Below are 15,385 nucleotides of genomic sequence, written 5' to 3' on the forward strand. Positions count from 1 at the left end.
TAATTAAATTTTGAAAAAAAAAAAATTATGACATGGCTTCTACATGGCAAGGGGCTAATTTAAACATAAGTTTTGTCAAGGGCTAAAACTTATATATTTTTTTTTTTACATAAAAGGGCAATTTAGCCCTAAAACTCCGGTTTCTAAGTCAAAATTTAGTGATATGCATTTTTTCTCTCCAACAATATATGATGTCAGGATGATGTCATTTTCTCTCCAACAATGCCTATCGGATAGGACTCTCTTCCTCCCTCAATATTCATAAACTAATACGGTTTTAAAAAACTAATAAAAAAAATACTATTTCCATATTTAATTTTACTATAAAAATATAATGTAAAATTAAATATAATTAAAATTTATTTAAAACTCATATATTTTAAAATTATTTAATTTTTATATAAAAAATTAAATTTCAGTTAGATAGATGTGGATTAATATATACAAATAATTTATTAATAATTTTTTTATTTTTTATTTCTTTTTATTTTTACTCTTTATTTTTTTCCTTTAAATTTTTCATCAACAAAAAATAACCTAAAAATTAATAAACTTCAAAAAATTTAATAAAATTTGACAAGTATAAGACGGTGTCTTCATGATTTCCTATACACTGTCACTTAAGAATTTTTAAAAAATTCATTAACTTATCTATTTAACAATTTCAAAAATTTTGTCTTGTAATTTTCTTCTTTGAGTTAGAGTCATCTCTTTGCTGTCAACAACCTGTATTCATCAGCTCTCTGTATTAAGGTATATTTTTAATAAACAAAATTTTCAGACTCAAATATTTGTGTTATTATGCTTAAATTTCTGCAATAAATTAGACAGTATTAGACATTAAATATTTCTGTTTTTATACTTAGAGATAATTAGACAGATTTAATTATTGAGTGCATGAATTAATTATTGCGTGCATGAACTGTTGTATGTCCTGGGTGCAAATGGTATCAGAGCCATTTTCTGCTTGAGAACCGAGTGGTGCTACGAGTTGGAGCAGTAGTTAATCGCAGATTTCGTCCTGACTTAGTTCGGGTTGAATTTCCTGTGAACGGTGTGGTCCCTGTTCAGGAAATTATCTGAATTGATTAAGGATAAAATTGTGATTATTTTCTGTGACAATGACTAATATTATTAGGGAATTAAGTAGAAATAGTTCTTCCAGATCTCTTAGGTCCCATGATAGTTCTGCATCTGCATTAAATAATTCTGCATATGATTTAGAAAGATCTTCATATAAGATAATTAGCTTTACTGCATCATCAACTGCATCATCATCTGCATCATTCTATAGTCATCACATAAAATTTAATATTTCAAAATTAGATGAAGAAATGAGTCAAATAGAAAATCAACTAAAAAATAGGTCAAACTTTGTCCCGGAAATTCCTCTTTTTAAAGAAGAGTCTGAGTCAATTATTTTCTCTCATGAAAAAACTCCTTTAAACATAAATATCATTAGAAAAAGAAATATTAAGAGAAATCCTTTTGTTCCTGAAGTAGAATTGATCAAAGCAAATTATTTTTCTCCTGAAAATACTGCAAAAAGAAATTATTTTCAACAACTTCCTCCTCAAGTTAGAAATGCCTTAAGAAAACAATATGAAAAATATATGCAACAAGTTAGGATTACTATTCCTTTTTTCCTTTGGTTTTTCAAATATAGGAAACCCCTTAAAAGAATTGCAACATTAACTTCAAGAAAAGCAATAGAAAATTCTCCACATGATAAAAAACTGTTAGAAAAACAAAACTCAAATCAAGAAGAGTCAAGTGAAACAAAATTTAATCAAATTTTGTTTTCTTTTGCCCCGGGAGAGGTGGAGGAAGCAAAGATAGAAGGAAAAACAATAAAAGAAATTAATGAAATACAAAAAATAGAAAATAAAGAAAAAACAAAAACAATAAATGTAATATCTTCAAAAGTAGATAAGCAAATATTTTTTGATGTTGTAGATAAAATTCAAGATGAAGAAACACAAAGAAATTATTTAAAAAATTTGAAAAATTTAATTCTCAATGAAGACTCAAATAAAATTCAAATTAAACCTACACAATATTCAATGGATGAAATTTATAATAGATTCAAAAAGACTCAAAGACCAATAACCATTAAAGACTTAGAAGAAGAAATAAAAGAAATAAAAATTCAAATAAATCAATTAAAATTAGAAAATGAACAAATAAAAATAGAAAACGAAATAATAAAACAAGAAAATGAACAAATTAGAAATGTAATACAATATAAACAAGATTTTGCTGAAACCTCTGATAATCAAGAACCAGGAATAATTATACCTAATAAACAAACTCCTATAGAATCATTTATAAATACAATAACAAAAATAGATTTTCAAAGATGGTATACAAATATAAAACTCATAGTAGAAGATTTTGAAATGGAAATAGTAGCATTAATAGACTCAGGAGTTGATATGAATTGTATTCAAGAAGGATTAATTCCTGTTAAATATTATGAACAAACCGGACAAGAACTTTTTGCTGCAAATAAAGAAAAATTAGAAATAGAATTTAAACTTCAAAATGTTCATATATGTCAAGATAATTATTGCTTTAGAACTCAATTTATATTAGTACAAAATATGAACGAGCCTTTAATCTTAGGAACTCCTTTTATTACATTACTTTACCCTTTTCAAGTAAATGATGAAGGTCTCAAAACTACAATATTAGGAAATACCATATTTTTCCCTTTTATATATCCCTTAACTAAAAAAGAAATACATCAAGTTCAAAGTGATTCAATAAATAAAAGAATAAATTTAATTCAAAGAAAACAAGCTCATATAAATTATCAATCTAAAGAAATTCAATATAAAAAGATAGAAGAACAACTTGTAGAAGAAAAGGTTCAAAAGAGAATTAAAGAGATTCAAGATCTTTTTCAAAAAGAAATTTGTTCTGATCTTCCAAATGCTTTTTGGTCTATAAAGAAACATGAGATAAGTCTGCCTTACGTTCAAAACTTTGATGAATCTAAAATTCCTACTAAGGCTAGACCTATTCAAATGAATGAAAAACTTTTAGAATATTGTAAACAAGAAATTGATTCATTATTAAAGAAGAAATTAATCAGACCCTCAAAATCTCCTTGGAGTTGTGCCGTTTTTTATGTACAAAATGCTGTTGAGATAGAAAGAGGAGCACCAAGATTAGTCATTAATTATAAACCTTTAAATAAAGTATTACAATGGATAAGATACCCTATTCCTAATAAGCAAGATTTACTCAAAAGACTACATGGTTCTGTAATATATTCAAAATATGACATGAAATTTTTCAAGGAAAAACAAAACCGATTCAAAGGTCAATAGAATTTGCTGACAAATTTCCTAATGAAATAAAAGATAAAAAACAATTGCAAAGATTTCTAGGTTGTTTAAATTATGTTTCTGATTACTTTAAAGATTTGAGAATCATTTGTGAACCCTTATACAAAAGACTTAGAAAAAATGCACCTGCATGGACTGAGCAGCATATTAGTTTGGTCAAAGAAATTAAACAAAGAGTCAAACGTTTACCATGCATCAGCATCCCTCATCCAAATGCATTGCTCATTGTAGAATCAGATGCATCTAATTTAGGTTATGGAGGCATACTAAAGCAAGAATATAACAATCAAGTGCATATAGTTAGATATCATTCAGGGATCTGGTTGGCGCTCAAATAAATTATTCAACTGTCAAAAAAGAAGTTTTATCAATAGTTTTATGTATTTCAAAATTTCAAAGTGATTTGATAAGTAAAAAATTTCTTTTGAAAATTGATTGCAAAGCTGCAAAAGATATTTTACAAAAAGATGTTAAAAATTTGGTTTCAAAACAAATTTTTGCAAGATGGCAAGCTTTACTTTCAAATTTTGATTTTGAAATCGAATTTATCAAAGGAGAGTTGAATTCCCTTCCTGACTTCCTTACTCGGGAGTTTTTGCAGGGTAAGGATCCTTCTCCATCCTAATGGGTACTCCCGTTAGACCTCAACTTCCTTCCTCATCCAAGAAAACCAAAGCTTCATATGCCATGATATCAAACTTTTCAAATGTTCGCCCTACTTTTTCATTACAAACATCAAATTCCTTTCAAGTTTTGAGTCCAGATTTTCCCTCTCTTCAATCTTTAAAAAGTTTTATTCAAGCTTCTAAATCAACCCCTAAAAATATTGATGTTCAGAGACAATCCAGCCCTAGCACTATTTCAACATTACCTTCTCCTTCTCAGTCTCCTTCTCCTTCATTTTCTTATAGTCAATATGTCAAAAAACCCAAAACCTTAGAAATTGCTTTCATTGAGCCAGAGTTCAATTATGAAGAGATTCCTAAAATTCTTCCTTACATATTTCCTCAATGAGTCAACTTCAATTCAAATGATCCTTTGAAAACTCGTCAATTCTATGAGTTCATCTTGGTGGACACCGATTCAGTTGAAATTACTCATAATACTGATAAAAACAATCCTCAGAGGATTGCTTTTTCCAAATGTCAAATTCTCAGAGTCATGACCATTGCTGATTGGAATCAAAAACCCTTCACTTGCGAGGCCTTTAGTCAACCTTTTCATCCCATGAGCTACAACTACATAGATTATATGGATGCTTGGTATAACATGTTTTATTTACAGAGCTACCAGCATTCTTGGTTCATCCAATTTTCAAGAAATTGCAATACCAAATTTCCTCATTGGTTTCAAAAATGGTGGACTTTCTTTGGTCTACTAGACTCCTTATTTCCTCCTGAAATTCAAGAAAAATTCAACTTCTACAAGAGCAAGACTTCATCTCAGGCTATCACTCAGCCCAGACTCCTGACTTTTTGTTCAAGATTAAGGATTCCATGAATTCTCTCATGGAATATTATCAAGAAGCAAGAACAACCTCCTCCATTTCCATTATCTCTTTCGAGAGAATTTAGCATCAAATGGTGGGACAAATTCAATCATGATTTTGTATGTCAACAGAAGGTTTTGCAATTAATTTCAACAAGGCCAGGATCATCAAATTCAAAAGATTCAACTAGTTCTTCTCAAGGACCGACTCAAGAAGAATTCTTAACTTTGAAAAGCAAATGTCAAGCTTCATTAGCAGCCGCTACTGATTTAGAGCAATATCGTCAAGGACTCATTCAAACCCTCAAACAGTTTGGAGATCAAGAAAATGAAGAAAGTGAAGATGCAGTCTTATCAGATGATTCATACGTAGACCTTGAGTTTATCCTTTACGGAGGACCTATGGGTCAATCCAGATAAAAGATTTCAAGAATCTTTTGTACATCTGTATCTTTGTAAATTTGCTCCATTGTGTTTATCCAGTAAAAAAAAAAAGAAAAAGAAAAAAAAGAAAAAGAAAAAAAAAGAATAGTGTTTTGAATAGTGAATTTTGTCCTTCACTATGACTCAAAAGCAAACAATGACTCAATAGCAACGTGATGAAATGAAAAGCAAAAAAGGAAGACTTACCTTCTGCAATCCTCATACATGTGGAAGAAATTGGAAGACTCAAAGTTTTCTTGAAGCCAGAACCTCGCCTATAAATACCGCTTCAAGTTTCTTCTCCAGGCAGAGTTTGGCAAGGGTTCGAGAGCCTGAAAAGAGTTAGCTTCAAGAGCAGAAAAAATTAGAGAGTGCAAAAATTCTGAGAGTTCAAAAATTTTCTCTTGTAATTTTCTTCTTTGAGTTAGAGTCATCCCTCTGCTGTCAACAACCTGTATTCATCAGCTCTCTGTATTAAGGTATATTTTCAATAAACAAAATTTTCAGACTCAAATATTTGTGTTATTATGCTTAAATTTCTGCGATAAATTAGATAGTATTAGACATTAAATATTTCTGTTTTTATGCTTGGAGATAATTAGACAGAATTAATTATTGCGTGCATGAATTAATTATTGCGTGCCTAAATTAATTGTTGCGTGCATGAAAGGTTGTTCTAAAGATCTAGATGATGATGATGATGATAAAGATGAAGAAATTTTTGATGATAATGTTTCTGTTTCTCCTATCTTCCCTCCTGGGGCAGAAGAAAACAAAAATTTAGAAATTTTTGTTGTTTGTTGACTTAGATGTTGAAGAGAATGATTTGTATAATTTAATTGTTGTTGAACTTGTCTAATATCCTTATAAATTATGGGACTTTGTTCATCTTTGGTTCTTGGAATTTTGAAGGGTGATGCAGAAATTGAATTATTATCAAAATTAAATTGATGATTATTTAAGGGTGGTTGTAAACCTAATTCTGAAGTTGTTGTTAAAATTCTTTTTTGAGCATGTTTTGAGTGTTTTGTTGCTAATTGATGTCCTTCTTTATCTCTTAAAGTTATAATTTGTTTTCTTTGTTTTTTAAGTTTGAAAAACCAATAGAAAAAAGGAATAGTAATTTTCTTTTGATTCATATATTTTTCATATTGTTTTCTTAATGCATTTCTAGTTTGAGGGGGAAATGATTGAAAATAAGCTCTTTTAGTATTATTATAAGGGGCCAAATAATATGATTTTATCCATTCTATATTTGGAGTAAAAGGAGTCTTTTTATAATTTTTCTTATGACTAATATTAACTTGATTAGGATACATATCCGAATGAGTAGGTGACGCAGGAGGAGATTCTTGTTGCTGATATACAGGAATAGGAATTTTTGGAGTAAAATCAACACCATTTAGACTAGGATTTGAAGTAGAAGGTCTTGTAGATATGAAATCTTGATTGAATGAATATCTAGAGGTTGGACTAAATTCTACTTGAATAGTACCATCTGTATGTTGTATAATTTTTGAAGGAGTTGTTAAAGGTTTAATTGGTTTTGGAAGAGTTAAATCTTTTAATTCCCATTGACCTCCTTGAGTAATTTCATTCCATTTTAATTTTTTAGGAACAAAGGCTTGAGTATTATTAGGATTATATTATAATAATAATGTTTCATCTTTGACAGATTGACATATGGCTCTAGGATTTAATTGGGTTGTCATGACTTTATAATATATCCTATAAATTATTGCTATAGTTTGAGCTTCTTCTACAAAATTCATATTTTTGGTTTTAATGTTTAAGGTTAGACTTGAAAGAATACTTGGGTCATTTATATTTATGGAAAAGTTTGGAAAATAATTAAAATAAACGGGACCATTGGCAAGGTTTGAATCAATCATGCTAAGGACAGAATCAGTAAATCTTGTTGACCTAGCGTCTCTTAAACAAGCAAAAACAGGAATATCTAGACCTAGACGAAATAAAGGTTTTATTGCAACTTGAACTAATCCTATATGAATATAATTATTTAAAACTCATATATTTTAAATTATTTAATTTTTATATAAAAAATTAAATTTCAATTAGATAGATGTGGATTAATATATACAAATAATTTATTAATAATTTTTTTATTTTTTATTTCTTTTTATTTTTACTCTTTATTTTTTTCCTTTAAATTTTTCATCAACAAAAAATAACCTAAAAATTAATAAACTTCAAAAAATTTAATAAAATTTGACAAGTATAAAACGGTGTCTTCATGATTTCCTATACACTGTCACTTAAGAATTTTTAAAAAATTCATTAACTTATCTATTTAACAATTTATTTATTTAATAAACTAATCCATTTGGATAAAAAAATTTCCTATTTAAATAAGATTATTAATTTATTGAGCATTTATCTATTAAGGTTTTGTTATATTTATTTGAAGATTTATTTTTCTTTCTTATTTAATTTATAAATAATAAAAATTTGAAAATGTTTAATTTTTAATTAATTTTTATTTTATTTGATTTTTTTTCCCATACTTAGATGATAGACTAAATAATACAATTTTGACTAATTATGGATCTTGAAATATTAAAATAAATTATGAGAAAAAGACAACAATATAAAAAAAAAAAATGGTAGAAGAGGAAAAATGGTAGACAACAATTTTGACCTTATCTCACTGTTTTTGCTTACTTCTTTTTAAATAAACTATGAAAAGATTAAAAATATATAAATATTTATATAATCTTTCTTATATAGAATTTTCTTTTGTACTTTTCAAGCAATGGGAACATATATATATATATATATATATATATATATATATATATATATATATATATATATATATATATATATATATATATATATATATATTTTTTTTTTTTTTATATGTTATAATTTTTACCTTTTGGTTTCCTATTATTTTTCAACTTTTTCATGATGCCAATCAACCCTTAAACCAATTATACTTTGGTTAACCCAAATATTCAAAGATATCAATTTATTATTAGAAACTGCAATTGTATATCAAAATATTTGATATACATTCAAATAATACGAATAAGTTAACAAGGATGAGTTTTTGTTTTTATTAAAATGAATTTTGATTTTGATTTCTATTTTTACTCTAATCAGTAATTAATGGCAGGTTTGAAGACACGATTATTGACCTGGCTTGGGTTTCAGTTTCAATTTTGAATAATTGAGAGGCCTTGTTTGAGCATTGTCTCCTGACTCTACATTTTCATCCTCCAGGGATTTTCATTTTCATTTTGCTGGTGAGAGCTTTCTTCACATTTCATTGCTGAAATCTTTCATTTCCTTGTTTCCTTTCTCACATCATCAGCCTTAACATCTCTGCTTCTGTTCTTCGAGTTGATTCCAATAGCAGCCATATGCTTTTTCTCTCTATTCCCCTCCATAGCCCTTTGTCAGATCGTTTGCAACTCTCCCCACCCTCATACTCATTCTGATCTCCTCTGCTCATTTTCTTTCTCATTTTGCTCATATGTCTATGTCGCTCTGCTCCTTTGCTTGCTAAACCTTTCGATTTCCTTGATTTCTGGTTTTACAATTCTGATTCCTGTAGCTATCAGCCTGTTATTAGTTTACTGCTTATGTTCTTTTGGTTTTCTGTCATCGATCTGATCTGTGTTCCAAAAGAGAAGAAAGGAGTCGCGAGTAGAAAATGGTAGAAATTGTTCTTTCGGTTGCAGCAAAAGTTTCACAGTACCTGGTTGATCCAGCTGTACGTCAGCTGGGTTATCTGTTTAACTACCGTGCCATCATTGAGGACCTCTCTCGACAGGTTCAGAAGCTGAGGGATGCCAGGGCTAGGCTGCAGCACTCTGTGGATGAAGCTATTGGGAATGGACATATAATCGAAGATGATGTTCGCAAGTGGATGGAACGTGCTGATGAGTTCATAGACAATGCTGGCAAATTCCTTGAAGATGAGGAGGCGCGGGAGAGTTGTTTCAATGGGTTGTGTCTTAATTTGAAGTCCCAGTACCAGCTAAGCAGGGAAGCAAGGAAGAAGGCAGGGGTTTCTGTTCAAATCCTTGGAGATGGCCAATTTGAGAAGGTAGCATATCGTGCCCCTCTGCAAGGGATAAGGCGCAGACCTTCCGAAGCTTTAGAATCAAGAATGTTGACTTTGAATGAAGTCATGGAGGCCTTAAGGGATGCCAAGATCAACAAGATCGGGGTATGGGGGTTGGGCGGTGTCGGGAAGACCACGCTGGTGAAACAAGTGGCTGAACAAGCTGCTCAAGAGAAGTTGTTCGACAAGGTGGTCACGGCAGATCTGTTAGAGACTCCAGACTTAAAAAAAATTCAAGGGGAACTTGCAGACTTTCTAGGTATGAAATTGGAGGAGGAGAGTGAACAGGGAAGAGCAGCTCGACTATGTCAGAGGATGAAGGAGATTAAGACCATCCTCATCATCTTGGATGATATTTGGGCGAAACTTGACTTGGAGAAAAGAGGAATTCCTTCTCCAGATCACCACAAAGGATGCAAATTAGTGCTAACTTCTAGAAATGAACACATCTTGTCCAATGAGATGGATACTCAAAAGGATTTTCGAGTTCAACCTTTGCAAGAAGATGAAACATGGATTTTATTTAAGAACACAGCTGGTTCCATTGAAAATCCAGAGTTGCAACCTATAGCTGTTGATGTAGCAAAAGAATGCGCGGGTTTGCCACTTGCAATAGTAACTGTGGCAACGACATTGAAAGGCGAGAAGAGTGTGTCCATTTGGGAGGATGCCCGGCTACAACTGAAATCGCAAACCTCGACTAACGTAACAGGACTGACAACAAATGTATACTCAAGTCTGAAGTTGAGCTACGAACACTTGAAGGGAGTTGAAGTGAAGTCATTTTTCTTGCTTTGTGGTTTAATTTCTCAAAATGATATTCATATATGGGACTTGTTGAAATATGGTGTGGGTCTGCGATTATTTCAAGGAACTAATACATTGGAAGAGGCGAAAAATAGAATAGATACATTGGTTGACAACCTCAAATCCTCAAATTTGTTACTAGAAACTGGCCATAATGCAGTTGTTAGAATGCATGATCTTGTTCGGAGTACTGCCAGAAAAATTGCATCCGATCAACATCATGTGTTTACACTCCAGAATACTGCTGTAAGAGTGGAAGGATGGCCAAAGATAGATGAACTCCAGAAGGTCACCTGGGTAAGTCTGCATGACTGTGATATTCATGAACTTCCAGAAGGGCTGGTATGTCCAAAACTTGAACTTTTTGAATGTTCCCTAAAGACCAATTCGGCGGTGCAAATCCCAAACACGTTTTTTGAAGGGATGAAGCAACTCAAAGTATTAGATTTACGTGGAACGCAACTTCCATCGCTGCCCTTATCACTTCAGTGCCTTACAAATCTTCAAACATTGTGTTTGAATGGATGCAAGGTGGGAGACATTGTTATAATTGCAAGGCTAAAGAAATTAGAAATTCTTAGCCTTATGGATTCTGATATGGAACAGTTGCCCAGAGAAATAGCACAGTTGACTCATCTAAGGCTGTTAGATTTGAGCGGTTCTTCGAAACTAAAAGTAATTCCATCAGATGTCATATCAAGCTTGTCCCAATTAGAGAATTTGTGTATGGCAAATAGCTTTACTCAATGGGAGGGGGAAGGAAAGAGTAATGCTTGCCTTGCTGAGTTGAAGCATTTGTCTCATTTAACCTCTTTGGACATACAAATACCAGATGCCAAGTTGCTGCCAAAAGACATAGTCTTTGATAACTTGGTGAGATATAGAATATTTGTAGGTGATGTCAGGAGCTGGGAAGAAATTTTTGAAGCCAATAGTACGTTGAGGCTCAACAAGTTCGACACAAGCCTTCATCTGGTGGATGGTATCAGCAAGTTGTTGAAGAGAACTGAAGATCTACACTTGAGTGAATTGTGTGGTGGTACTAATGTTCTTTCCAAATTAGATGGGGAGGGTTTTTTAAAATTAAAGCATCTCAATGTTGAAAGCAGTCCAGAGATTCAATATATTGTGAACTCGATGGATCTGACTCCATCACATGGTGCCTTTCCTGTTATGGAGACACTGTCTCTCAATCGGCTGATTAACTTGCAAGAAGTATGCCGTGGCCAATTTCCAGCAGGGTCCTTTGGTTGCTTGAGAAAAGTGGAAGTGAAAGATTGCGATGGCTTGAAATTATTCCCACCCAGTTTGTTACAGAATTTGGAAGAACTAATAGTAGTAAACTGTGGTCAGCTGGAACACGTATTTGATCTTGAAGAGCTAAATGTTGATGATGGGCATGTTGAACTCCTCCCTAAATTAGGAGTACTGAGGTTGTCTGGTCTACCAAAGTTGAGGCATATATGTAACTGTGGCAACTCCAGAAATCATTTCCTTTCTTCCACGGCTTCTGCTCCTGTAGGCAATATCAGATTCCCTAAATTAAGCGATATTTTTCTGGGATCTTTGCCCAACCTCACAAGCTTCGTCTCCCCTGGATATCATTCCCTCCAAAGGCTTCACCATGCAGACCTTGATACCCCCTTCCCGGTGCTCTTTGATGAAAGGGTCAGTTTATCTCTCAGAATCCTTCTCTTTTTAATTCTTATGATTTTAATTTTCCTTTTAACATTGTTATCAATCAAATTATTGGCGGAAAATAAAGAAAATTTAGATTGAGCTGGTTCTTGTTTCTCTTTTTTTATTTTCATTTTTCACCTCAATTTAACTTAATTGTTAGTAATAGAGTGTAATATAATTAAATGTTTGATTTATTTGTTTTTATTCAGGTTTGAATGGTGGACGTTGAATGTAGTTTGTATATATTAAAATATTTATAAAATTAATTATGATATTTCTTGTTACTCTAATTTGAAAAAATAATATTCAAATATCCTAAAATATTTGAATTATTAATATTATAAAAGTTTTATAATAATTAATTATATAATTATTATGAACATTTGCATTGGAATAATAAAAATGATTTCTAATTATACTTTATTAGTAAAAAAATGCTAGAAAATTTTCTAAGTTAACACTTCTATACAGTGTACATATCTTTGCATAATGGTTTTATAACTGAAGTATATGTTTGATTATTGAAATTAATTCACTAACTTTTATATTTTTAATTTGGGAAAGAATATCAAATTCTATTTTTTGATTTACAAAATTTATTGAATTATTTACTCTAATGAATATTTAGATGAATATAAATTATGTTTTGGGTTTTTTTAATTAAGAAATATATATTAGAATTAGTGGTAGTTTATTTTTATTTTGTTGTGTGATAAATGTATAGAATTTTATGGATTTATTTTTTATTAATTTATTATCTAGATAAAGGATTTTTTTATAGACAAATAAAAAGTATTTAAGTAGTATTTTTTTATGATAAGTTTTTGTAATTTATAATGAATTCATTCTCATCCAAATTACACGAGATTGTGGTGGTTTAATTTTTTTAAGACAATTAGATGAGAATCAATCAAAATATTTAAGGCTCAAAGTAATTTGCTTTAACAATTAAATAAAAAATTGGAAAAAAAAACTGAACAAACGTCTCTTTTGGAACATTTCAAATGTATGAGAGTTGTATTAAAATGAATTCCATGAGAACTCTGCTATTTCTTGACTGATATTTTCCTTACAAATTCTTGTAGTTATAGACAATGAAATTCAACTTGTTTAAGCATGTACGTTTTCCTCCACCCTTCTTTAAGATGTAGCTGGTTCTAGACATGGATTATTTTCTTTTTTTTAGTTAGTCAAAATATATAAATAACAAAACGGTGGATTGAACTCTGCAGGTTGCACTTCCTAGCTTGAAGTTCTTATTCATCTCGAAACTGGGTAATGTGAAAAAAATATGCCACAACCAAATTCCTCAAGATTCCTTCTCCAAACTAGAAAAGGTGACCGTATCATCATGTGGACAATTGTTGAATATTTTTCCATCTTCTATGCTGAAAAGGTTACAGAGTCTAGGGTTACTGAAAGCAGTGGATTGTAGTTCATTAGAAACGGTTTTTGATGTGGAAGGGACAGATGTGAATGCGGATCTTGAAGAGCTAAATGTTGATGATGGGCATGTTGAGCTCCTCCCTAAATTAGGAGAACTGAGGTTGATTGGTCTACCAAAGTTGAGGCATATATGCAACTGTGGCAGCTCCAGAAATCATTTCCCTTCTTCCATGGCTTCTGCTCCTGTAGGCAATATCATATTCCATAAATTAAGCGATATTAAACTGGTATCTTTGCCCAACCTCACAAGCTTCGTCTCCCCTGGATATCATTCCCTCCAAAGGCTTCACCATGCAGACCTTGATACCCCCTTCCCGGTGCTCTTTGATGAAAGGGTCAGTTTATCTCTCAGAATCCTTCTCTTTTTAATTCTTATGATTTTAATTTTCCTTTTAACATTGTTATCAATCAAATTATTGGCGGAAAATAAAGAAAATTTAGATTGAGCTGGTTCTTGTTTCTCTTTTTTTATTTTCATTTTTCACCTCAATTTAACTTAACTATTAGTAATAGAGTGTAATATAATTAAATGTTTGATTTATTTGTTTTTGTTCAGGTTTGAATGGTTGACGTTGAATGTAGTTTGTATATATTAAAATATTTATAAAATTAATTATGATGTTTCTTGTTACTCTAATTTGAAAAAATAATATTCAAGTATCCTAAAATATTTGAATTATTAATATTATAAAAGTTTTATAATAATTAATTATATAATTATTATGAACATTTGCATTGGAATAATAAAAATGATTTCTAATTATACTTTATTAGTAAAAAAATGCTAGAAAATTTTCTAAGTTAACACTTCCATACAGTGTATATATCTTTGCATAATGGTTTTATAATTGAAGTATATGTTTGATTATTGAAATTAATTCACTAACTTTTATATTTTTAATTTGGGAAAGAATATCAAATTCTATTTTTTGATTTACAAAATTTATTGAATTATTTACTCTAATGAATATTTAGATGAATGTAAATTATGTTTTGGGTTTTTTTAATTAAGAAATATATATTAGAATTAATGGTAGTTTATTTTTATTTTGTTGTGTGATAAATGTATAGAATTTTATGGATTTATTTTTTATTAATTTATTATCTAGATAAAGGAATTTTTTATAGACAAAGAAAAAGTATTTAAGTAGTATTTTTTTATGATAAGTTTTTGTAATTTATAATGAATTCATACACGAGATTGTGGTGGTTTAATTTTTTTTAAGACAATTAGATAAGAATCAATCAAAATATTTAAGGCTTAAAGTAATTTGCTTTAACAATTAAATAAAAAAATGGGGGAAAAAAAAAAAAAACCAAACAGACGACTCTTTTGGATCATTTCAAATGTATGAGAGTTGTATTAAAATGAATTCCATGGGAACTCTGCTATTCCTTGACTGATTTTTTCCTTACAAATTCTTATAGTTTTAGACAATGAAATTCAAATTGTTTAAGCATGTACATTTTCCTCCACCCTTCTTTAAGATGTAGTTTATTGTGTTTTCCTACACATGGATTATTTTCCTTTTTCGATTAGTCAAAATATATAAATAACAAAACGGTGGGATGAACTCTGCAGGTTGCATTTCCTAGCTTGAATTTCTTAAACATCTCGGGACTGGATAATGTTAAAAAAATATGGCCCAACCAAATTCCTCAAGATTCCTTTTCCAAACTACAAGAGGTGACCGTATTCTCATGTGGACAATTGTTGAATATTTTTCCATCTTGTATGCTGAAAAGGTTACAGAGCCTACAGGATCTGATGGTAGACTATTGTAGTTCAGTAGAAGCAGTTTTTGATGTGGAAGGGACAAATGTGAATGTGGATCCTGAAGAGCTAAATGTTGATGATGGGCATGTTGTGCTCGTCCCTATATTAAAAGAATTGAGGTTCTCTGGTCTACCAAAGTTGAGGCATATATGCAACTGTGGCAGCTCCAGAAATCATTTCCCTTCTTCCATGGCTTCTGCTCCTGTAGGCAATAGCATATTCCCTAAATTAAGCGATATTAAACTGGAATATTTGCCCAACCTCACAAGCTTCGTCTCCCTTGGATATCATTCCCTCCAAAGGCTTCACCATGCAGAC

The 15,385-nt window shown here is 30.7% G+C and overlaps 1 protein-coding gene and 1 long non-coding RNA gene across 2 annotated transcripts; both read left to right on the forward strand.

Annotated features, from left to right (window-relative positions):
- The first annotated feature begins 8,943 nt into the window (after positions 1 to 8,943).
- On the forward strand, positions 8,944 to 11,534 carry LOC117930512 (probable disease resistance protein At4g27220). Its single transcript, XM_034851156.1, has 2 exons — positions 8,944 to 11,379; positions 11,472 to 11,534. The coding sequence occupies exons 1-2, from the start codon at positions 8,944 to 8,946 to the stop codon at positions 11,532 to 11,534; spliced, it is 2,499 nt and encodes an 832-aa protein (XP_034707047.1).
- A 1,807-nt stretch (positions 11,535 to 13,341) lies between these two features.
- On the forward strand, positions 13,342 to 14,922 carry LOC117929893. The gene is made up of 2 exons (XR_004653819.1): positions 13,342 to 13,625; positions 14,873 to 14,922. It is a non-coding gene; the product is annotated as an uncharacterized LOC117929893 (long non-coding RNA).
- The last annotated feature ends 463 nt before the right edge of the window (positions 14,923 to 15,385 follow it).

The sequence above is a fragment of the Vitis riparia genome, chromosome 14, assembly GCF_004353265.1.
Source record: "Vitis riparia cultivar Riparia Gloire de Montpellier isolate 1030 chromosome 14, EGFV_Vit.rip_1.0, whole genome shotgun sequence".
NCBI lineage: Eukaryota > Viridiplantae > Streptophyta > Magnoliopsida > Vitales > Vitaceae > Vitis > Vitis riparia.